The 24,745-nt window shown below is 42.1% G+C and overlaps 3 protein-coding genes across 7 annotated transcripts in view; 1 reads left to right on the top strand and 2 right to left on the bottom strand.

The window, feature by feature from the left end:
* Positions 1 to 487: 487 nt before the first annotated feature.
* dcdc2c (doublecortin domain containing 2C) lies at positions 488 to 13,969 on the bottom strand. The gene is made up of 11 exons (XM_030391825.1): positions 13,686 to 13,969; positions 12,979 to 13,027; positions 12,661 to 12,737; positions 12,362 to 12,493; positions 10,840 to 10,995; positions 10,673 to 10,722; positions 8,747 to 8,832; positions 6,855 to 6,987; positions 4,611 to 4,711; positions 3,512 to 3,649; positions 488 to 577 (listed from the first exon to the last, which is right to left on the bottom strand). Exons 1-11 carry the CDS (start codon positions 13,967 to 13,969, stop codon positions 488 to 490), a joined length of 1,296 nt encoding a protein of 431 aa, XP_030247685.1.
* Positions 13,970 to 16,834: 2,865 nt separating this feature from the next.
* Positions 16,835 to 22,948, bottom strand: colec11 (collectin sub-family member 11). 2 transcript variants are annotated; one of them, XM_030392142.1, is made up of 10 exons: positions 22,810 to 22,948; positions 22,584 to 22,620; positions 21,425 to 21,538; positions 20,351 to 20,638; positions 19,614 to 19,775; positions 19,445 to 19,516; positions 18,921 to 18,992; positions 18,763 to 18,816; positions 18,537 to 18,632; positions 16,835 to 17,801 (listed from the first exon to the last, which is right to left on the bottom strand). In XM_030392142.1, exons 5-10 carry the CDS (start codon positions 19,744 to 19,746, stop codon positions 17,392 to 17,394), a joined length of 837 nt encoding a protein of 278 aa, XP_030248002.1. In that variant the 5' UTR covers positions 19,747 to 19,775; positions 20,351 to 20,638; positions 21,425 to 21,538; positions 22,584 to 22,620; positions 22,810 to 22,948; the 3' UTR covers positions 16,835 to 17,391. The 2 variants fall into 2 exon arrangements, with proteins under 2 accessions (XP_030248002.1, XP_030248003.1); XM_030392143.1 differs by having other exon boundaries at positions 17,392 to 17,783.
* The window catches only part of myo6b (myosin VIb), a 39,874-nt gene continuing 38,012 nt past the window's right edge, over positions 22,884 to 24,745 (top strand). For all 4 annotated transcript variants that reach the window (XM_030392138.1, XM_030392140.1, XM_030392139.1 and 1 more), the window contains exon 1: positions 22,884 to 23,006. The gene's annotated coding sequence lies outside the window, so the exon portion shown is untranslated. The remainder of the gene's footprint in view (positions 23,007 to 24,745) is intronic.

The raw sequence follows: 24,745 nt of genomic DNA on the forward strand, positions 1-24,745 counted from the left end.
TTTTTTTCAGATGTGTTTTTCTCTAGATCAATCAAATAAAAGTCAGACCATGCAACTCTACTTAGAATAAGAAATCATGGCGGGGGGAAGAAAAAAAAAAGATTTTATTTTCATAGTAACAAGCAACATATCCCTCTCATTCTGTCTGAGTGGTTCCAAATTGCAAACGACATGGGAAATATAAAGAGCGGTGAATAATCCCAGGCTCTCAGCGTGGCACACCTTGATGTGCAGGTGCCTTTAATACTAGAATAAGTCATCTGAGATTGGGGAGGCAAAAAAACCCACTCAACCAGATGGTCTCCATAAAGCATGGCGTAAAGCTCTCCCAGATGTTGAGAGGTGGTTGCGGATCCGGTGACATGCAATGTGAGGGAGGAACTGGTAATGCAGAGTGTATTAGTGGTCTCTTTATGGGTGCATTAGGTGCTGCGGAGGGGAACGCGGGGGCCGCTGCCGCGGCTGCCAGTGAGCTACTACCGGGGCTTTATGCTTTGATGAACCTACCCTTGAAAAACCGGGACATCCGTGACCGTATCCTGCAAAGCCTGGAACCCACCTCCCTCTCTTTAGTCTCCTAGAAAACGTAAATCAGTTTCTCATATCATCATCTAGTCATATCCAATGCATATGCAGCTCTAATCGGTAAATCTGTCAGCTTTCTCACCTTTTAGTGATATATCAGATTCGTAATACTCTCCCACATATGCAGTAAATCTCTGACAAAGCCTATGTTTCTTAAAATGCAAAGACGAGGGGGGGGGGGGGGGGGGGGGGGGGGGCAGAGGCAGAGAACTTCACTTGAAAACAGATACAGAGAGTGGAGCAGCAGTTCAGTTTAGGATGTCTCTTGCACTGAAAGCTTCGGTGCATTCCGAACTGTCATCTCTCTGCTTACCACTAAACAGTGGCCCCGGCACAGGAAGCCGGAATGAATTTCCTCAGTTCAGTGTCCCTGCTGAGGACTAGCAGAACATCTCCGTCTGATTAATGGCAGTACACTGTCTAATGAACAGTAATTGAATGGTATAATGCAGTAGGTCCTTAAAAGCCCAGAGGAGTCGTCTTCCTCTGCCTCGCTCGCTGGAAATGCAAGGCGGTGACATTGTCTCGAGTTGATTATAGTTGACCTTGCATGGGGAGAATAAGGCCTTTGGAATGGCTAAACCTAAGCTTCGGGGAATAGGAGCACAGGGAAAAAACAACTGGAAAGACAAATGAAATGGACTTCCATTGGAATAGGAAAGGGATGGATCAATGTGGCGGTCAATAGCGATTCGATTTTTTATCACAAAATTCTTACGAAGAGGAAGACGATTGATCAACCGTCCCTGGTAGTATTGGCATTTCTAACAATATTAATTAAGAAAAAATGCTTAGCTGACTGGTTGATAAATCAGCCGATACTGTTAAATCAAAACAAATGATAGTTGTAAACACAATACCACACCAGTGAGTACAAATCTACCCTTGTCCACGTTTCCTCACAGTGTATGACATCTGCAACATAGACAGAGGACCCCCCCCCCCTCCCCATGAAATCAATCAACTCCTTAACAGAGTGCACTCTAAAGGAAAACCCAACCTTCAGAAAGCCCAACAAAAGTCAGTCAAGTGATTATAAGAAAAGCTTTGATAAATGTGCATCGGGCTCTAGCTGGCCGTCCTGCGCTCTCCTCCGCTGAGATAGCTCGCCTTCACTCCCAGCGGACATCTCCACTTGGCAGAGATGCTGAATCTCGTTATTCTTTATTTGGCCTGGACCGCACAGGTCAATATCGGGCACACGCAACAGCCTCACCGGTATGCTTGTCTGTAAATGTATTCACTATTTAAATTCGATGCAATAAATCATTTAAAGCTTTCGGCTGCAAATGTAATCATGTAATTGAATTTGGTCATCAATATCTACTATATACTCCGTGTGCGCATATGCCGAGTGCGCCAGTATTTTCACGAGCACATGTGAGCACAGGAGTGGGAGGAAATCTGTCCGAGCGGCGCTCAAAGTATGAGTCATAGCGGCGCAGTTATCCCCTCATTATTATTCACAGCCCCTTTAAATGATGAGGTTGCCGACAACCAGACAGTGACAGCCTGTTTGGCCTCAGAGGGAGAAGAGGGGAGAGTTTGTGTGAGCGATGATTTGACTTTAAGTAAGGGAAGTTTCACCTGCAGCATCATTATCTCAGTCTGATGGCGGCAACTTTTAAATATATGCCAAAGTGCCGGATGCGAGCACACAGCGAGATTGCCGCAAAGCAAATTGCTGGTAAGGTACGATTTGGACAGCTCTAGCATAAAAAACGGATTCAACGTGTCATGTCGTGCTTAAGATGTATTCTGGCATGATGTTTTCAGCTGTGAAACAACCCTGTCTTATCCTTGTGTCAGTCTTCACCAGCTGACAAATCAAAAAACTGGCAGGATGGTTATTGCATAAAGCTGCTGAGTCTGTACTCCGAAATAGTATTATTATTATTATTATTTTCCATTATCTAATGGTCTATTCCCTGCAATCCATAGCCAATCTGAATCAGCAACATTCTTGTATGACTAAAAGCGATAAGTAATGAATTAAGCTATTGATGTGGTCTTTAGCCAGGGTCATAACTGGCCCCCAGGAGTCAATAATTACCCCGATAAGAATATCTTTATTGCAAAAGTGCATACGCCAGCGGAATCATCACCCCACCAAAACATTCCCCTATGGTGTAGTTGCCACAGCCTGAAATTATAGTTTTCATTAAAACAAAATGTTCAAGGTTATTGATTGCTTAAATAAGGCTCAATATCTTCTCATTTTCGAAGCCGAATGAAATTGCTTGGAATAGTAATATCAGCCAACTATTGTGTGCATTCATCACGGTTACACTGCTTCATATCGCCGTCCCTCGAGGATTATTAGAGCAAAAATAAGTGTATTTAAATGAGTGTAATTTCTAGGAACCACAGATCCATGCAGAAACATCTGTAGACACATCTCAGCCCCACTTCATCACCGCGAGCGCACACAACAGCCGGGGTAAAGGACAGGCATCCAATACAACCACGTACTGTTACGAGCTCCACTCCAATCACAAATACACACACGTATGTGTTTTGTAACCTTGGTGCTGTGATACATAAAGTATCTGTGGTTATAGCTAAGCTCTACAGAGTTGTAAATGGGGCTCAGGTGTCTGTAATCCTCTACCAGCACTGTGCCCCAAACCTTTCACTGGCTCTCTCCCTGCCCTAATGAAAGGCTGCGACGGTAAATACACAGTACACCATACACAGAGAGAACCGTGGAGACAGGGGAACAAAAACAGGTTACACACACATTACATAAAAGTACAGTTGCTGCAAGCAGGTCTACGTGATGCTCTTGCAATTATGGAAATGGTGATTACCATAATTGCTGGTTAGACCATTTTCATGTGACCTAATCCATGAGCAAATTAAAAAATTGGCCATAATAATAAACTAAAAATGAACTAAACATGAAATAGTTACTGCACGGGAACACATAATAAGGGGTACTTGCATCCTTCCTGGAACCTGAAGACAAAGACCTCTGCCGACTCGAGCCGTCTGAATCATGGAGGGAGGCCTTGCAGGGACTCGCACAACAACTCTCATCCTCGTCAACTATCTTGGCCTCAACCTGCGGGGAGGGAGAAAACAAGATCCCCCTTGGCTTACACTGTACTGTACTGCCGTATTGATTTTGCTAAATATTTATATATTTATGTAGCTTGCTCTACACAGCATTCATGAGCAGAAGATGCTGTTGCACTGCACTAAAAGTACATTTTCTTCTCTTTCTGAAGCTGAACAACCCGTAGAAGGGTAAAAATGAATAGGGTAAAAATGGGTTGAGGATGTTATAGTGGCAAAGCCTTTATTTTAAAGGTCCAACATTATGCTCATTTCCAGGTTAATAGTTTTATTCTATGAGAAAATGTTTACATGCTTTAACGTTACAAAAACACATTATTTTGTCATACTGTCCATTGTTTGAGCACCTCTATTCACCCACAGTCTGAATCATCCATTTTGGTCCCTGTCTCTTTAAGGCCACCCTCTGGAAAAGCCTATCTGGCCCTGATTGGTCAGCTATAACAGGCCTGAGCACATAACGGCCACCTTGCCTCCACATCCGCACATGGCCACACTGGGGGTGTGGCCGAGGGGCTATGACTGTATAGTTGTGACATCACAACTACACAGAAGTCCTGAGAGTTTGTTTAAAATCACAGTTTTTGAACAGGGCTACTTTTCTCTGTTGCTTGAGCGTTCGGATGTTTTCATGGTGATTATAAGGCATGTAAACATATAAATGTCACTTTCTATAACAAGGAGCCTTTAATCATATGTAAACAACTCGTCATGATGTTCTTCCACTTTCGTGTTTCTGCTTGTTTTCGCTGACAAAAAGCTCTAAAACTATGAGAATTACATATTTTTAAGATAAATTAAGTCAGTGCCTGTCCAGGTGGCCTATGTTTACCTATGGTGATGTTGATAACAGTGTTCTTAGACCGGAATCAATTCGTACTTCCTGTTAGATAAACAGGACCAAACGGTTCACAGCCACAGTGCTACATGGTGGGGTCGTGCTTCACCTGATCAATCGGCAGGTCCACCTTGAGCCTGCCTTCCTCCTGCACCTCCGCCGCTCCTGCCACCTCGCCTCTGCTGTTTTGTGCGTTGAACACGCTGCCCTCTGAGAAAAAAAGTGATTAATCACAATTACCCCTTCTGCTGGCAGTCGCCGTCTCATTCTTCTGCACACTCATTCTCTCCCCCTCTCTCTCTCTCTCTCTTTCTCTCTAGACCTCTCCATCCCTCACTGCCCTCATGTCCTCTCCCTTTGCTTTTCTCCTGTTCAACTTCGCCAGAGATCAATGTTGCTGTCAAGCCATTTATTTATTTAGAGCGGTCCCGCAGACGAAAGGGGCCACAGCTGCCCTGCCACAAATATGGCCAGCCTGCGTGAACTTTGAGTCCAGGGTTAGCCCAGTGACAGGTTGCTCTTGATACATGTGGGGAATAGCTTATACGGCGAACGTCACATTCTTTTTTTTTTTTTGCTTGTAAACAAACTCCTTTCGGTCCTTGGCTGCGCCGGATCAGACACGGGGAGGACTGTGAATAATTAAAGACACACTATTGAGCTTGAATCTACTTTAGTAGCCTCAAGTACTTTCATTTAAATAATAAATAACAAAGCATGGTAGATTAATTAGTGATAAAACAAAGGGACAATGTACAGAAGAATGTATGTGGTTAACAGGTTCAGCTGAAAGAGGCAATTATGCAGCTACAAGACAGGTAGACGGAGTTTTTCAGTCAAGCGTGTTGGTTCTCTTTCTAGAACTCACACTACATCACCCAAGGAAGAGCCGCGAGAAGGAATTTATCCAATCAGCATAGCTATTTTGTTGGCTTCATCACTCTATTGGTTTGTTGATGTGTGAATATGCTAGTTTATAAAGTAAAGTGAAGTAGAATGGACATTGAATATCACAATCTCCATTTGCCTTAACAACTTGAGACTTGAAATGCCTTTAACTCTTACCAGGATGATCAAAATCAGACCTTCCACCCTTTTAGCGTATCATGTGAGGATGTGTCTGACAGGTTGTGGATTACTGTGCGCAGCGCGGCAGATGGTAAAACCAAACTAGCATCAGCGTTCAGGCCCGCCGCTTTAAAGAACTGTTTTGTCACTTTTACGATCTTTTGTCAACGTCTTTCGTGATTAACAACTTATTACCATTTTTATCACCACATCAGGAGAAAACCGGGGCGTTTTGTTTTCCCCCGCCACACACACAGTTAACAAGGCTTTCTGGATACATATTCAGCTAAATGGCCTGATTGAACACATCTATGATTTAAGAACCCCTCGACGGTGTTTGAAGTCTTGTTCTGTTTAATATTCACAGAATGGGCTGGTGCTTCCTTCAAAGAGCAGGGAGCCGAGTTCTGTTTGGACTTAAAAAGAACAGGCCTGGGAATCCGAAGAGAGCTCCTTCACTTAAAAACTAAATGTTAGTTCATCTCTACACCTACTGTAGCTCTGACTATGGTTGGGCGATCTGATGATTTTAAGATCGCGAACGATCTTGAAGGCACCAACAGTCTCATGTTCTGGCGAGACGGTGGTATTTACTCTCCTCTTACTTCTGCTCACATCAAATAGCCTCAAAGACTATGCAAAATACTTCACGTGGCCATTCCTCGGGTTACAGTTGATATCATGGCGGGAGTTGATGCCAAAAAGGAGGGAACAATGTTGTATTACTGCATTTTGATGGTGCAAATTCGAGAAATTAGAGCTACTTCAAGTCTGGCTATGATCTGCAGAGCCAGGAGAAAAAAGGTTGCAATTTAGGTTGTTCATCATGACTGAGAATAAGGAAATCGTGATATATTTTGGCCAGAGCTCCTTCACATGCATACACAGTTGGAGTGTTCAGTGCACACATCAACAAATAAAACAAGACATTAGAGGACGTCATTTCCAGGCTTTGGGAAACAGTGATTGAGATTTTTTACCATTATCTGACATTTTATAAATCAAACAACTACTCGACAAATTGAGAAAATGATCGACGGATATTCATCTAAAGGTTTGATCGTTTTCATTCGCAGCCCTTAGCCCAAACGTAGCCCCACGCATGTCCACACATACTGTACCCGAGCACGTGCATACCCATGCAAATTTGTATTCAGAAGCCAACAGGTTTGTTCATAGCTCGCAGTGAGAATGGAGGGGGGAGGAAAAAAAACACTTTGAGGACGGGAGGGCTGGAGCGAGAGAGACAGGGAAAGAGATATTCCCGCAGAATTGCTCTGCTTACCCCCCGTCGAGAAGAGAACTGGGTTTCTGGACACCTGCCTCTGTTGTTTGGTTCTCTCCAGCTTGGCTGTGTGTTTCTTCATCTGGCCCCTGGCTGTGTGCTCAAGGTCCTCTCCAAAGCCTGTACGAGCAAACTACATGAAGAGACCAAAGAGAAGGGGGGAAAAGGGGGCACAGATTAAGGCATATTTCCTCAGATTTCTCTGTGATTCATCATTGACTTTTTTGCTGTTGTTTTGTAAAGAGGGAGAAGAAAAGAAAAAAAAAGACAAAACACATCAGGGCACAACTTGGTTCTCGTCTTTTTTCACCGTTTTTTTTTTTTCTTTTTCCTTCTTTTTTTTTTTTTTACATTTTCCCGTTGACCTCAATTTTTCATGAGCTGATATGCTTTGTGGCTCCCCCGCGACTCCTACTGTATTGAATTCATCTGGTTCCAATACATCCCGTGCACAACCTATCAATCACCGGGGAGCGTGGCAAACTAATCATTTATTGATGAAACGGGGCAGCCATGAATTTCTAACTGCATTTGTCTTATTTATCAAGCCAGATCAAACAATGAAAATCCAAACAAGCTTAAAGGGAAACGGAGGGAGTCGTAGGGAATAACTTATTCTTCAGCAGTAGACAGCAGAAGGTTATTGATGGAGAGGGGAGGGGAGAAAAAAAAGAAGAAAAAAAAAAGAGGCTTCTTGGGACTCTGTTGCATAGTGGGAGAGAGTGGAGGAGCGGGAGAGAGAGAGAGAGAGAGAGAGAAAAAGAAAAAGAGAGGGAGCAGTGGGGAGAGTTCGGAGTGATGTTCAGACAGCAGGGTACACATCTGAATTAATGCTTCCACAAAAGGCAATTTTCTCCTCGCGGGCTCCTCATCCGCTCTGTAGGTAGCAAGGTGAGGTACGTCTCCCTCGCAGAGAATGAGAGACACAGAGAGCCGAGGAGAGCCGACTTAATGTTTCTTTTTCAGCTACAGCGCTCTTTACTGCGGCTGCCTGGCTGGATCCCTGGGCTGGCTCCGGGGATAGTGTAGTGATCTCAGGCTTCCACCAGAATACACTTCTGGCAGTGGTGTTTGCAAGCTCACTAACATGGACTCCGGGGAACGGCGGCGTTGTTTTCGCTCACTTGTTTGCTTTCTTTAATGCCGAGGCAAAGTCTTGTTGGTATTCTTTTGAATTTCTCTGCAGCCGTTGGTGGGCCGAGGGAGAGAAATAAAACAACAAGAAAAAGGGGAGTGAAGTTTGCCTGCTACGTTCGGCGAGGGGGAGTTGAAACAGAGTTCACACTCCAGCGCCGTAGTGTCCACACAACCACGCGAGATCAAAGACGGAGGGAGCAGTGTGGCACTGTCGCAGCGGTGCGCCGCTAATTCCGCCTTTCGTAACCCCGATTCGTCTTGTGACTGATGTGTAACAACTTCGGGATGGGGATTGCCGTCAAAATACATCTGGGCGATCAAAAATTGAACAGCTTGTTTTCGCGTGTTTACCAGACTGGTGGTGGGATGCAAATAGATCTTATTTAAATCAACAGAGTTAAATCAGGGCTCTCTCACTCGGGGAGGGGAACGCAGAGGACGAGGGGCGCCTCGGAGCCAGGAGAGTACAGTGCGCCTGGAAATACAGGCAGTGGAAAAGCTGAGGTCATCTCGCCTCTCGCTCCGCGCCGCATATCTACAGTACCGTGTCCTGTGGGAGCAGACAACTGTGTGCGTCAGGAGGCCTCGGAGAGAGAGAGCGAGAGACCAAGAGACAGAGAGAGAAAGAGTTAGTGTGAAGGGGGCTCAGGGGGACCAAACGGCAACTAATCTGTGGCCCTCTCAAGTGGCAGAGAACAGGAGTCAACAAGAGGACACGGCGATATGATAGCCGGGGGGAGAACAGGGTTCCCAACCGATTGGGCCGACCAGCCTCCAGTCATACTGGCTGTGGTATCAGCAGGAGCCACTCCCATGGCCGGGTCCTCGGTGAGCAGACAAGCTGGCAGCAGCGAGGGGGTATAGTTTTCCACGGGGCATTGCTGCTTCCCCTCACCAATGAGATCATCCAGAAAACAGCAGAGAAAGGGGAGCAGCAGCGAGTCATCGCTGATGTCAGGGGGAGCAGCTATTAAAAGCTTTAGTCAGCCTTTCTGGGCTGTTTGTGTGGAGTCCATGTGAGGCACAATTGCACCGCTCGTTATTATCACTATAATGTGAGAGTGCTTTGCTTTGATGCACATCATCATTCTCTCTCTTTTTTTTTTCCCTCTGTCTCTTTGCAATTCTCTCCCCTCTATTAATCTTCTCTTTATGCCGCGTCTACCTCAGAAGTTTCTCCCTCATCATGTCTGCGAACACCTAACTCAGCACATACGCCTGAGCCCCCGATGGGAACACGGTGTGCTGTAGAGCTTCAATATTGCGTTCTGCAGAGCCGTCAGTTGAGACTCCAGTGTGCGCTCCAGGCCAGATGTCCCGTTCAGGAGGCGCAGAAACGCTCCAACGCCTGGCGCAGACAGGACAAGACGGACGCCGCTCCCCCTTGCAGCGACGTAGCCGGAGCAAGGTTACATTTTACACACCCTGAGTGGGAATGTTTAAAGGGACCTTTTTTACAGGCATTTCAGTGCAGACCGCTGTTGTTTTGTGAGGTCAAACTGAAATTAATGACGGACATGACCCTATAAATGTCTGTGTAATCAGTAAGCTAAACAGCTCAACGGATCAAGACTGAGGGGGCAATTTCGCTCACGTGCATCTTTTCCCCTCTGAAAGGTTCTTATTAACTGGTCAAATCATGTTTACAAATTCATGAGGATCAGACATAGAGGCAAGGGGAGTAAAATGCAGCAGCATCATGTCCACTGAGTGACTAATACTACAATGAGCCGGTGGATGCAAAACACAGCCAAAGCTCCGTCTCTGTCTCCACCTCATGGCACTGTGTGAAATGGCAAAGGCTGCTGTCTTTCTTTGCAGCGTTGATTCAGATTTTTCCAACCTGAGGAATGAGCCTCAATCAAGCAAAGTTTGATAACCGTGTTGTTCATATGTTCCTTTATGCTAGGGTGGTTTTTAATGAGATGTAGGAATCTTACAAACAAGTGCCAGCATCGACGTATTTCTGATAGTCACCCGCTGATACAGTTCGAGGTGAGGCATCGGGCATTTTTCTCCATCTGAAGAAAATTGGCATCTGCCACAGCATTGTCATCTTTCATGGTTAGAAAAATCAGGTGTCAGACACATCTCTCACAGGGGCCCCACTCCCCCCCTCAACCCCCACCCGCCCATCTCCACCTCAACCTGCTGACTGGGCATGTTCTCATCGTCACCGCGTGATTTGGTGTTCATCTTGGGCTCCTCAGCAGCGCAATCCTCATATGGATTCAAAGCACTTTGCTGTCTACTTAATCACAATACAAATTGTCCCAGTTCTGGTTTGAATAAGAGATTTTTATTTTTTTCTTTCTTGTTTTCAGTCGCTGAAGTCCCCCCAGTGCATATGATCTGTCTATGAGGCTCACTGCACTTGATCAAGTGGGCCCAGCCCGTCTCTGTGGGGATTACCCATCAAAGTGGAAAGCAAAGGTAACTCAATGCCTCCCGCAGACAGTGATTGATGATAGCGCCGTTTCATAACGAATTGCACCCCCACAACAAGTCCCGCACGTGGGAAATGTTAATTGAAATGCTGTGTGTGCAAAGACACGCTTTTCAACTGTGATGCTACCAAGGTGTTGCAGCAATAAACTGGTGGGAATTTAAGCGTGTTGCAGGAAAAGTCAGCGACCAGATGGCAGACCGACGGCGCCCAACTCTGAAGCGGCACCACTTACCACATCCTTTGCTCGTCTTGTCTTTCGGGATGGCAGGCAGGATGTCTCGGCTGCAGAGACAAAAAGGGGGAAAACAACATTTCTTAACATGTTTATCTCTCAACACAAAATGAAGATCCATGTTTATTTTTAATACATGGATTTAAAAAAAAATGTGAATATCATACCTTTCCAGCATGTTCTTTTCCCTGATTAAATCCCTGCAGGGGACGCAGTGCTCATATGGGAGAGCTTTAAACTTTCCTGCACCAACTGCGACGTAGTGCTGGTTGTTCTCCAGCTGAGTGGGACCGCAGACAGGACGTCCTTCTAGTGTGTAAAGCCTGGGAACACAAATAAAGAACTACTGAAAATTGAAGCAATCTTTTTTTGTTGTTGATAAATATCAGTGTTTTGGCTACTGAAGAGACAAAATATGTCCGAGAGATTGTTTGAGTGGTAATATTTAATGTTTGGCTAATTTCTGGAAATCCATCAAAGCAGTGTTTGTCTGACAAGCGAGTTGTGAATTAACCACTGTGGGCACATCACAACCTAATCTCGATAAACAGATGTCTGCATATGAATGGGTACATTTTAGGCGACGCACGAGATGATCAGTTTTCAGAAAATGTCCTGCTTTCTGTTTGAAGTCCAAGTAATATTGACCGATCGTGTTCGAGCGGGCTTTGGTTGCGACCGTCTGAACGCAATGGAGAGAGTTACTGTATATGCAACAACACTACAACATCTGCAAAGAACATCCCTTTAGAGTAATCTTCGAGGAAAACCACATGAAGGAGAAGAGGATGATGATGATGTTGATGTTGAATTTGGGTCGCCCACACCAATGGTCACACAAGGGGACGTGTTGGTAGAAGTCCTCACTGGATACATTTTGCCCAATACATAAATAAATAAATATTCAATCAAGCAAATGTATTGATGTCCAGAGCAGTCTTTATCTCTTTCACAAGTTGTAACAATCTCTGAACATTTGTGAAGAACAGACAGTATGATGGTGAAAACATCTTTGGCGCCTCATACTACGTTGATATTATTATTATTATTTTTTTAGCGTTGCTTTTGCAGATAGGGGTCCCAGAGTTTCCCCCGAAACAAACTTCACGCGCTCTGTAGTTGAAGACGTAGCGCCACAATCCTCTAAAGTCCGTTCCTCCTGAAGTGTGTTTCTTCTGTGTTTCTTGATCGCTCGTCATGGGCAATGCCGGTCAGCGGTTCTCTTGGCCATGTTGCTTTGTTTTGTTTTTTTTTGTTTTTTTTTCTCAAAGTTCTTTTCAGACTTATCCAAGAAAACGTTCTATTTCTTTTAGGCAAGGCAAACTCACTGGTTCACCCTGTGAACCCTCTCTTGCTAATTTGGTCATCTTAACTCCACTCTGTCTTTCTGATTGGTTGCTGGCTGGGTGTTGGCCCTCAAAGTTCAGAGGGGTAAGGGTAAAAAGTCACTATCCATCAAATTTTGACAGAGGGTGTTCGTAGAACTTTCTCATTGGTCGATATGGAATCCTGGAACCAATCTGCTACAGTCTGATGACAACTGAGCTTTTGTTAAAACTGTTAAAACAATCCAGTCAAAGATGACATATGGCGACTCAGACTCCATTCTTGTGTCTCTGCCCACACTGGTAAATGATTTATTCACAACTACAGTATGAGATTTTAAAATGAACTGATGCCTGACATTACCTGTGCACAGCACCGGTGCGAAGACGCACCTTATCTGTCACCATGGTCAAAACTTTTTCCCAGCTTCGAAGAGTATATTTTGGGATCCGGATTCGAGCCGGCGGAACCAAGATCTCTCCGTTGGTAAAGACACTGCAAGACACAACAAAAGAAATGAGACAAGAGATTTCGAGTCATTCGATTGTTGAAACAGAAACATAAATAAAACATTATTTCCTTACCACATAACACAAGAAAGTAAATTTTTCTTTTTTTAACATTCAGGATACATTTGTTGTCAGCCTAAAATCAACACTTACTTTATTGTGCAGGACTCATCAATAGCTCTCCTCCAGCGTGCAGAAACTATTATTTTGCTATGAACAACAGGTTGGATCTGAAAATGAATGTGGAGCTGATGTTATGTGCGATCACAGGACGTCATTATTAACACTGTTCACTTCTGATTGCTGTCATTCAGACCGCTGTGAACGCCTAACACTACATTAGGCTAAGTAACCTGCAACCTCCCACTAAAGATAAGAACACTCTCTATATCATACAGTATAGTCACACAAACAGTAATATAGCACCTAATATAATCATTAATAGTCTTAACAATCCATCAGCGGTCTTACCTGTTCTTTTTTCTTATTCTGTGGCTTCTTGGTTGTTATCTCACAATAGCTGGAAGGCATTAAAAATAAATCATGTAAATTACCTTCAGGTGCAAGGTGTGAAACCTATACAGTTGCTGGAAGTCAATAAAGATAGACGAAGGACATCTTTACACCTGATGATCCCAATTGTATAATAGTTTTACAGCTTAAGGTCTACATAAAAAGTGCTTCAGCAAACTAGACTTTAAGTACAGTGCTCCACAAGAGAGCACATTAAACAATAATTTGGATTGTATTTAAGATGCTGTGTATATTAATAAAGGTTGTTCAAACCCTTAAGCAGTTAAGGCTAATGGATCTGATACATATTTAAGGATGGGATAGCAATCCAGTCAAATGCTCACAAACATGCTCAACAAAAGAAGGAAACATGACCAAGAATCCCCCTAGCTTAATGTTACATATTTAAGGTAGCTTAACGGCCGAAACACTTTTCTTTTGGGCTAAGGGTGGAGCTCATCCTCAGTTAAAGATGCTAATTGTAAGAAAAGAAAGTTGTTGTTTTTTAAACTCTCATTTGCTTCTCGTCAAAAACTGGGGCTTTCTGGTTTGTATTATGGCAGCCAACCCAAAACACAAAAATCACCATTAAACTGACCTGACCTTCCTTTCATTACCTAGTTGTAATGCACACATCCAGACATACTGTACAGCATGGTACCTACTCCAGCTTCCTGAACTGCTCGTTTCCAGCCGCAACATACACATCGCCATGCTTCAAGTCGTCCAATTGCTGAACCCTGTGGCCCTCCCTGTGAGTGTACAGCTTCCTGACGGCGCCAAACGGAGCCTCAATCCCTTTGGTCAAGGAGGCCAAAAAATGGTCAAAGGTTGTCACCTGTCGTGGATTCACAACTATTTTCTTCCCAGCAAAGAAGGCATCTCCGTTCCTGTAGACAGTTACGGTTTTAGTTGGAGGTGGGTCGCTTCTCCCTGTAAGACCCGGCATAATTAATGTTAGATGGCAAACAGTAGGTTAGAGGGTTAAACAATAATGGCGCTCGGTGTCAAAAGTAAATGTGTCACAGGTGGCTGTGTTGAGCCTCCAGAGACGTAACTGGAGATAGCATCTGATATGGAAACCAATTCTCCCACATGAGAGGTGAAGCGTCAGTAAACCTATACACCACCTGTGTTGTTGTTTGCTAGTTGTTGTTTTTTTCTTCCTTTTGTTTGGAGCTAAGCTAGCTCCAAACAAAAGGAAGAAAAAAAACGATTTTTGGACCCAAATTAGCATTAGCTAGCTAGCTCAGCTAGCTAATGCTAATTTAGCATTTGGGTCCAAAAATTTCTAAACCAACCAGCGTTTATCAGAATCAGAGGCCATACTTTGACATGTGTAATTAATTTGATTAAAAATGACACTGTATAGTCTTTTATGTCCAAGAGGTCTTTTGTCTGTTTGTTCAATTTCTGTGCATTTTATGTTATAGGCTTTTGGATTTTTATTTATTTTATATTTTAGGTGACTCTGGAGTTATATTATGTCTGGGATAAGTCTTTAAACCATTAAATGAAGCAGATTCAGCAGCAGTCCTCAATGATCTCTGTTTTTACTGAGTCGCAGTATGTAATAGATCATTTTGACTATTTGGGAGCAGAAAGATTTGCAGGGACAAGCCTTGATATTAGAGTCTGATAAACTGGCTGATATACATAACAGATATAATGGCAACATTGTATATTTTTCCTGATATGTGCTGATATGAAAACTTTTGGGGAGATTATGATGTTGAAAAACCATGCTTCGATGCACTGATTTATTACTATTATTACACTATTATTACAGCATTTTTTAGTGACCGCATCAAACCCAATAATCAAAACAAAGTAAGGGACATCCTGACATAATCCAAGTTGGTAAAGCCCTGGATTAGCCTGGGTTTAGACATTCAAACAGCACAACTTTTTATCCAATTACAATTCAAATCTTTTTCCATGGATGCTGAGAGCTATTGGTAGAGAACCATATGGACCGACAAAGCATACTCAGTCAGGTTGAATAGTGTGACAAGCCAATTTAACGAGGTGTCATTATGGATACACCTCAGCATCACCGTCCCCCAGCCTCTTTGCCCATCCTCTCCTGTAGAGTCTAGAATGTATATCTGTAAACTCTGTGGAGAGAGACAAAGAAGTGCATCCATTTATTTTCACAGATCTTTATGTTTTATACATAAAATGTTAGATGCCTTTTCTACACTCCTCATATCTTTCACCCCTTACCACCCCTTTATTCTTTACTGAGATGATTCTTGTAGCTTTATTTTTTCAAATGTTTACTTCTTTTTCTGTTCACTGAAAGACAGGCTAAACCAAAGTCCAGGGTTTTCTTTTCTCTAATTTCCATGCACTGTAGCCATATCTCTCTTTGCAGACTGTTTTTTTTTTCACCGCAGACTATCAGCCTGTCCACTGTTAGACAGAGCTGTCCAAGTTGTTTACCACAAAGGTAACCAGAGATTGCAACAACAATGGCACCTAATTGGTTTATGCCAGACAACTCCTGGTCAATTAAATGCATAATTCATCCCAGCATTAATTATTCATTCCTTAAGGGACTGGTGCTGCGCTTTATTAGAGGAACTGCATCATGCATATTCAAATTCCTCTTCTTAGAGGGACTCGATAGCATATCATCTCAGCTGGGATGCCCATCCTAAAAAACAATAGCAGCCAGGGCTGTAAGACAACTTCTGTTAATCACACTACTAAACCACAGAGGATTTACAAGATGAAAATGTCACATTGACCCCAAAGTGTGTGCAATGTCTTGTTTTTGGCAGCGAACACCATGCTGTCATATTGTCATCAACTGTAATTAATTTATTATTATTTTACATTCTCTGGTGTTAAGACATTACATTACTTTTAAATAATAGTCATGTCACAGCTGAACTGTCAGTGTTAATTGAGCTGAGCACTTCATGCCAGTGTGTTTAGTCCACAATAATCAGGTGTCATTTACTTCTTAAGATAGATTTCCACATTTTCCCAAAAGTACAAATACTATGGATACATACAGTCAAGTCAAAATAAATATTATTATTTCAAAACATAAGTTAAACTGTCTTAGTAATGTCTGTGATGTTGAATAAGATGTGTGTCAAGAAGAGAATAAGAAAGAAGCAGTGTGCAAGTTTCCTTTGTCACATTATAGCATTAATCATTGTGGTCTGGTGGTTAAAGGGTCCCTCTGGAGTTTTACTGCAAATAATGGGAAGTGATGTTTACATTCAGTGTTTCTCACCAAAACGCATTGTGTGTGTTCTCGAGGTCTAACCGACGTGTCCCTAAATGAGACGAGAATGTCCGTACATACAGCCACATCCTTTGGACTGTTGCGGAAAATCTGACCCCGACTCTTTCACAAAGAAATCCAGCAGCATTAAACAACTTAAACAAACCGTCAAATCAAGAGACAGGGAAGGTCTCATTTTTCTCATCACCTTACAATCTGCTCACATACTGTATGACAATATAAACATCATAATATATGTAAATTCCTATAAAAAAGTTCAAGAGAGCCCCTTCAATCAAACAAAAATGGTAAGAAAAAAGAAAAAACTTAACTACTTGAGTTACGGTGCAAGTACGAATGTAGTTGAATCATCACCAAGCTACTTAAAAATGTAGCCAAACTTGTAGTTTAATGACATGTAGTTCACTACTGAACAATACTGTAGGAAATTGTTACAGTGCAGTGCAACCTTCATCCACCGGGTGGAGACTGTCTGCTGTATTTGGATCGTGTGCTGCACTACATCAGCTCAGAGGGCAGAAAGTAATGCACAGACACTGTCTCTCTTTTTTTTTAATAATAATAATCGTTGAAAATTTATTTTTACAGCAACCACCACATAACTTATAACATGAATATGAATACAGGATGAATATCGTATTCAATTTCTCTGATTAAAAGCACCCGACTGCAACCAAAATCTTTCTTTAATTTCATATCTCATGCACGTAGCACAGCCTTCTACACTTGGCCTGTTTGTCTTGTTTGTTGATGGCACCTTTGCAGACATTGCTCAGCAGATAGTTTGCATAACATAACATAAAAAGTCAGTTAATTGCCTGGCGTGCTGTTTGAAAGTAAAGTCAGACTAAGGGATCAAGGGTGTACTTAAGATAAGTAAAAACCTCACTAAAGAACAACAAGTCTGAATGCTTTGCGCGTTAGGAAAATAAATAGCTTACAAGCTTATAGGATATAGAGAAAATGTAGAAAATATACTAGTTTGCACAGCTTGCATGTCCTTCTGTCATCCTATTTACAGATAGAGGATAAAGCACAAACAACACATCTAACTCGTGTTCCGTTATATCTATACATTCTTTAGGCAGTCTCTTTAGCAGAGGCTGGACTCAGACACTGTCTTTGTCAAATTCACAAACAAAATACATGGTGGGGTGGCATGCCACATCTGTCCACTCCCCAGAGGCCACCATCTCAGCACAGTCCTCATCATCGTAGGCGTTGTTGGGCTCCCCTTTCCTCCACTTGCTGAAGGTGGTCATGGGAGAGAGATCCACGTAGGTGAACACGCCCTCGCGTTGCAGGTCGTGAATGCCAATGTAGACCCGGTTGAGCCCCGCCTCGGTTATGTACCCTGCGATGGCCGTGTTGGCTCCCTCATCCTTGGGCATGGCCAGGTGCCCTCCCCTCGTCTGACAGTAGGCCTCCGCATCGGTGTATCGCTTCTCCTCCTTCACCAACAGATAGATCTTACTGTCTGTCTCTTTTATGCCAGCAACAGCTGCAGGGGAGGGCAGTGCTGAAAAATGAGCACTTGTATTTCTATAAATTTCACATTGACGTGCCCAGCATATGCAGCTCTATTAGGATAACAGGTGAGGCAATAGCACAGATACATTAACTGATGATAAAGGAATTAAATGTTAGCAATGCATGTTTCTGCAAACCATGGATATGTATAATTTTACATGTCTTTATGTTTGGTTTGAATGTTCATACCGCGACAATTAGAGCCTGACCAATGTTATGGTTGCCGATATTATTGGGCGATATAGGCTTATCACAGTTATAGTGATAGTCCAATCAGATCCTGCTGGGGGTGCCAAATTGCACAAAATGCCGAAATTCTACATAATGTTGCTTTAACTGCGTAATAGCCTCATCAAGATTAGAATCTATTATAACTCATTGCAAAAGACAGCATCAGACCCAAAAGTCAAGTTTCAATCACTTTGGTTAGATTTAGGCATCAAAGATACTTGGTAATAGTAAGGATAACATCAGGTTCTGTCACCAAAAACATGGCTGCAAATTGTCCAGACATCTTAAAATATCCCGTGATTTTCCGTGGATAAATGTTGAAATGCTGCTTCGATTAGTGTCCCTGCTTGGCAGTGGTCCGCGGTGCTGTGTAGCCACCTACAAATTTAGCATTTCAATGGTTTGCCGAAACATAAAACGCCAGCTTTTCATTCTGCCGACTGGGCTGTGAAACACACAGGTGGAACGAATAAAGAATGCTCTAAGATCATACCATTTTTAATGAACTTCAGCTCCGAGGAGAGCTGCGCCACAAGAATGTCCATTTCTCCAATCATCTTCCTGATTGGTGTGCACTCACATGGAACACCTGATAAGGCAAACATGTGGGGGATTACCTCACGGCTGTCTTAATTAGTTCTCCAATTCCGCCCAAATGCGGCCATCTAATCCTGCAGTAATCTGTTTGACAAACTGAATAACATGGTTTAATATCTAACCTGGATCTCCATTAGGGCCCCTTGGACCAGGATCCCCCATGTCTCCTTTTACCCCTGTGATTTGAAGGGTAATTATTCATAAGACATGAAAAACACTTTACTTAATTTGTTCATGCACAGCTACATGTGAAGTATATTTCAGTTTTTTTTTTAATTACCTTTCATTCCACTTGGGCCCACTTTTCCATAACGTCCCATTATGCCTTTCTGGCCTTTAAGCCCAGGTTGACCTGAAAAGAAAAATATTTTAGTACCATGCAGTCCACTTAAAAAAGCTGCTGACTCTCTTGTAAGACAAATGCTTTGCACCTTGAAGTGAATTAGAATTAAATCATCCACTACTTCCACATTAATTAAAATGCTGAGTCTGTGTAATCTCCTTTAAAAAGTATGTAAGCACCCTTCACTGCTCATTAAGGTCTTCAGTAAACACTTATCCGCAGCAGTGGATTCTTCAGATCATTTCTCCTCCAACCTCTCACCCAAATGTAAACACTTGGCCATCTCTGGACGGCCTGGCAGTGATGTAACAGCACATTATCAGCCCCAGCAATGTGATCTTTAACCCACTTTCTTTCTTTCTTTTTTTTTTTTCAACTTAGAAATGAGGAGGAGGATGCATCGGTTTTACTCACATTGAGAAACAAAAATATCTGCAGTTGCAAGTGCAATAAAATTATACCGATCTCTCCAGGAGGGCCGACTCTTCCTGGTCTCCCCGGTGCACCTTTTTGTCCCTTCTCTCCTGGTTCTCCTTTTGCGGAAGAAGAAAAAGAGGAAACGTGAATCTGATGCTATTTAACATTTTATTTGCATGGTCTATGTGTCAGAAACTAAGTAGAATAGCCTGCCTTTGAGTCCGGGGACCAGGATCTGAACAGTGCATGACTCTTCTGCCAAGTGCTCTCCATAGGATGTCTGTAGCGGCAGTAAACTCAGCACAGACATCAGAATCATGGACATTAACAGCTTCTCTCCTATCATCCTTTACATGGGCTGGTCGGTGGACTACACTGATAGAAACAAACAGAGAGTAAAAGCACACAAATCATTTAACAAAATAACTAGAGAATGGCTGTGGAGATCTTCACGTTAAGACTGTAATTCATAACAGAAACAGAGGACTCCAAAGTAAACGGCAATGCACCACGATGAATGCACCATCACTTACATTTTGCAGGTGACTGAGAGCACGCCCTACTGCGATGAGCAAACATCCCATTTTAATGGGAACACATGCAGCATATGATTCACACACACATATATGCAATTAGCTCTTCAAAATACACTTTTTTTTATCCTGAGAAATTCTTGGTGGCTGCAAAAACACACACCACACGTTTTTAATACTACAGATACAAGTTTTAAAAAACTGTTTTAAAACAGTTGATATATATCCTCTAGATGAATTCATTCTTAAGATAAATAGCTTTGATAGAAACCAAAAAAAAAACATGCATAGTCATATTTATATTTTTCATTATAAACTTGGCAACACCTAGAGAAGAACACATTTCAACCCCCGACAAAGAAAACAGTTATTGTACGCTTAACAGTATAGTGCAATTTAAAAATGTGGATGGCCTACCTGTAGAGCTATTTCCAGACAGAAGTAGAGAGGTATTTCCAAGTTGCAAAAGACTTGCAGGAGCTTTGAACACTGGTGGTCCTACAGAAACATTTCATGTTCCTCCGCAGGCACCACAGAGTGCGTGTGTGATAGGACTTTCATAAACAGTTCACAGATAAAGTCCAAAGCAGCTGTGGCCCGACAGATAATTGGCTGGGAAAGTAGCTGAGTGATTGACAGCGGAGGGGCCGGTGAATTCGCTGACTCATCTTCAGACTTTCTAAGATATTTGGAAGGCAGGTCAATCTGCAAACAAACAACACATTCCAACTGATAACCTCAATATTACACTCATTATTCACATTCATATAAACAAGTCACACAGCCTGCTACACTTCACTACCTGCGTCCTCTTATTATTCTTATTATATTCTTTCATTAATAATATATGATAATGATTTGTGTGATGGTGGCTGTTCAACATAGATGTTAAACAATGTGAGTGTGCCAGCTTCCTATGGTCTGTGTAATGTGATTCCAAACAACTTACTCTGCATGACGTTTTTAAAAAATGACATCAAGTAACTGCAATATCCAGCAGGTTATGTGATTTATTTTCAATAACAAAATGCAGTGATGGAATGTAACCAAGTACTTTTACTCAATAACTGTCCCTAAGTACACTTTTGAGGTACTTGTACCTGAGTATTTCCATTTTCCACTCTTTTATACTCTTTCTCAGCACTACATTTGGGAGGCAGATGTACTTTTTACTCCACAGCATTTATCTTATAACTTTAGTTACTAGTTACTTTGCAGGTTGCATGCTGCATCAGCTCAAGAGTGGCACAGTTTTAAATCCTTTTATTTTATCAGCAATTAGATTTTAAAAATGGTTCAACACGATTTCTTCAATCTTACTCAAGCAAGAATTTTGGATACTTTTTATGACACTGCCTTGAATGGATATAACAGAAACTCAATTCAATATATGAATAAAAGCACAATTTTTAACTTCATTTATCATCATCATATTGCCTACGCCATGACTGTAAGTGTTACATAATTGTGTGTCCAAGAGTGAATCCTTACTTTACTTGTGTAGCATCTTTGCTGCTGTATCATTTCCCTAGAGCGTGCTGGTTCCTTGTGATGATCAGCTCTCCAGTGTGTTGCTCCTGTTCTTTTTCTCTCCTCTCTACAGTCCTGTAGGCAAGTTAATTGGTTTGGGATTTGGCTTCAGATATACAGAGCTGTGTGTCCTCTTGGTGGCCACCTGAGGGAGCCACTGTCCATGTAACTATACATTCGTGGCCCTCCACATGAACTACTTGATCTGGATAGTCTATCTATTTCTCAATTGTTGTGGGTTTTTTTTTAGAGTTACTGTGGATTTTATAACACATGGTCAGAATAAAAAACACAATATATTTGTTCAGGCTTTAAACAGACTTAAATCCTCTGGTAATTTATAATGACCAGAATCAAAAGGAATAAAAAAACAAAAACATTTCCTTTTAGAATTGTACTATATTTGTTGATGTTTTATAGATCCCCAAATAAGATATGTCACCATTTGATGTAGTCAACTGTTGCTTGCCTTTGTTGCCTATCATTTAGGATGACTTGTGGACAAAGAATGTCATGCTGATGTTTACATGCTGTCATCTAGACTCAGTAATCCGATACGGTCCAATACAGGAGGGATCAGATATCCTAATTAGATTTACAAACCCAATGGTGGCTTTCAATGGTGGATTAGGTGTCTCCTTCAAAAATCCCCCCAAAAGTTTTAGATTACCTGCCTCTTAAATATTCATGACTCTCAAGGCAGCGTTTGCAGTCGTTTCACTGCAGACAGTGGAGCAGTTGTGTGTTCAGTTTATCCTCTAACTACATTTTATGACTAAGCAAACATGCTGCATGGTTCATGAGTAGTGAATAGTAGTGTAATACAGAACTATTACCAGAAAGAGATCTGTTATTTTCTATTTGTTTGTCTTTTTATTCTTTGCCGCCATATATTTAAAGGGGCACTATGCAATTTTGGAGAAGGACTTTATGCTCAGAAATATTTATGTTACACATAACAGAATAAACCAGCTTTTCTCAGAGGAAAACAACGAAGGTTTGTTTAAGTTTGTTAAAGCACAGATTAAAAAAATTAAAAGTAAACAGTTATTGAAGAAGTTTGTCATCTTCTGATACAATGTTATTCCCCAAAACTTCACAGTGCACCTTTAATGCTTACCCTCAAATGTCACAGCAGTGTGTTCTGGGGCATCAAGCTGTGAGGGATAAAGATACATTTCAGATATGAGATAGTTTGTATGTTAAATGATTATAACAAAAACCAAACATTACCATTCAGGTTCTTTTTTTCCCCTCTACTGCACAAAAACACAGCCAGTGATAATAACATTTTTCTTTTTTTTATGTAGCTGACACGGGATCTTACGAGCAGCACGTCAACGCACCTTCACTTGTGTACAGTCGAGGTGACGTCACCTGCGCCGCCTGTCATCCAGGCAGCCCGCGGCTCCGTCCGGCTCTCCTGTCCCGGCGACAGACGGCGGCTGAAGTTGGACTACTGCAACTACACATCCGTATTAGGAGCTTACAAGTCGTCTTTGTCGCCCTTTACGAATATTTGACTGTCTGAAGGAAACGAGTCGTAAGTGTCTTTTGTCCAACTTTGACTCTTTTTTTTTTAACGAGTAGCTAGTCGGACACAGCTCGAGGTACTTTGAATTATCTTTACAGTAAAATGGATGGAGCGAGAGCAACTACTGCGACATGCTTATCATCTAAATAGATAAATAGCACTTGCTTGCATTAGTCTAGTGTAGTGTAGGTTTCTCCAACAGACGTTTATTTATAAGTGACTTGTTGCAGTTTTAGTTTAGAGTCATTTAATTATGAGGTTTTCTTTAAAAGTCACTGAAACAAAGGACATATTCCACCCCTTTTCACCTCCATGGCATCACAAAAGTAGCCTATAACTGTTATGTCTCAATATAAACTAGCAGTTTTGCTTTATTCATAGTATCCCAGATACTATATAACCTGATGGTTGCATAATGTTTATTCATTTTTATTTTGTGTTTGACTGTCTTACTAAATCTCCCAAGTGCTAAATTCTTTTTTTGTTTTTTTTTGTTTGTTTTTTTTTTTAAATAGTTTGACCTCTCTGTACATCTCCCTTCATCCTGTTGGCCTGTTGTCGATACCCAATGTGTTTTCCGTGTCCCCTTTTCTCCTGGTAGAGAACAGGAAACAAGAGGCAGGAAACAAGAGGCGTGGATGTGTGTGTGTGTGCATGTTTGTGTCCTGCTTCAACTTTGAGCCAGTGTCCCCTCATGCATGTGTGTGTATGGGGTTTTCCTCTCTGTGCACTGTATGCGTCTCTGTGTTCTGATTTGCACCATTTTGCAATTGATCACTGACTTTTATTCGCCAGGCTCTGTTCTCAGTGGAAGCGTCTCACCTCCCCGTCTGGATTAAGGTCAAACACTAAGAGGATTTAGGGCTGCAGAGTCAGTTACTCATGAGGGACTGGTTTGTGTTTTGTCAGTGATCCCTTTGCTTTGTGATGTTCACGGGCAGAAAGCTGTCTTCCTGAGTGATATACCAGAGTGTTTGGGGGGTTTCTTTGAAAGTTGCATGAGAATCACAAGACCAGATACTATAGAATAGATGTAATTGTTTTTAATATAGCATGATTTGTGGTCATTTAGAATTTGTTTTCAACTTGAGTGTATTTCCTGTAATTAAACTTGGACTGAAGTAGGGTGCTGTGGAAAAGCTTTGTGGTTATCAATCGTCTAACTAAGACAGTCTTTAGGATCCCCCCCTCCCCAGCCTTGATCTTACACATGAAGGTTGAAGATAACAAACTGGGAAAGTAATCTTATCCTCTGTCCTTCTGGTGCATTTCTTAAACTCCTGATTATGTTTGAATGTGGTTTGAATGATGGAGTATGTTGTGTCAATTCACTATAAACAGCCCTCCCTACAGTTTTTATAACTAAATAAACACCGGTGCAAATTTGCATATGCTATCTATGTAGTGTACACACACACAGTTGTGTAAGGTACAGATATGCCTGTTTAACTTGCAGCCTGCTCTAGTGAATGTTGTAGACTCAGATTTGTGTTGGGTTGTTTTTGTTGGTCTTTGGATTTTTGAGTGACAGTGGTTTGCATCCTGTCAGTGTGCAGCCAATTCATTGGCTCTGCTTTCTACAACCAAGGTTAAAAAGCTTTTAGTATCTTGTGCTGCATTCACGTGCTCCCCGGATGGTCCCATTTCCTGAGTTGGGAAGTCAATTTTCCGCCTTTGGTGTGTTCATGTGCATCATGTCGGAATGAGGGGAGCAGCATGGACGCCAAAAAGAAGTTTTATTGCACTTT

The sequence above is a fragment of the Sparus aurata genome, chromosome 16, assembly GCF_900880675.1.
Source record: "Sparus aurata chromosome 16, fSpaAur1.1, whole genome shotgun sequence".
Classification (NCBI taxonomy): Eukaryota; Metazoa; Chordata; class Actinopteri; order Spariformes; family Sparidae; genus Sparus; species Sparus aurata.

What these genes read in the sequence shown, in the direction of transcription:
- dcdc2c (XM_030391825.1), bottom strand. Translation starts at nt 13,969, where the DNA reads ATGCCGGGTCTTACAGGGAGAAGCGACCCACCTCCAACTAAAACCGTA. An exon ending in GAGCAGTTCAGGAAGCTGGA is followed by an intron (nt 13,028 to 13,685) that starts GTAGGTACCATG and finishes AATGCCTTCCAG; the next exon opens with CTATTGTGAGATAACAACCA. An exon ending in AGAATAAGAAAAAAGAACAG is followed by an intron (nt 12,738 to 12,978) that starts GTAAGACCGCTG and finishes ATTCATTTTCAG; the next exon opens with ATCCAACCTGTTGTTCATAG.
- colec11 (XM_030392142.1), bottom strand. Translation starts at nt 19,746, where the DNA reads ATGATAGGAGAGAAGCTGTTAATGTCCATGATTCTGATGTCTGTGCTG. An exon ending in GGGCCCAAGTGGAATGAAAG is followed by an intron (nt 18,817 to 18,920) that starts GTAATTAAAAAA and finishes TTCAAATCACAG; the next exon opens with GGGTAAAAGGAGACATGGGG. An exon ending in GCTGAAGTTCATTAAAAATG is followed by an intron (nt 17,802 to 18,536) that starts GTATGATCTTAG and finishes CTCATTTTTCAG; the next exon opens with CACTGCCCTCCCCTGCAGCT.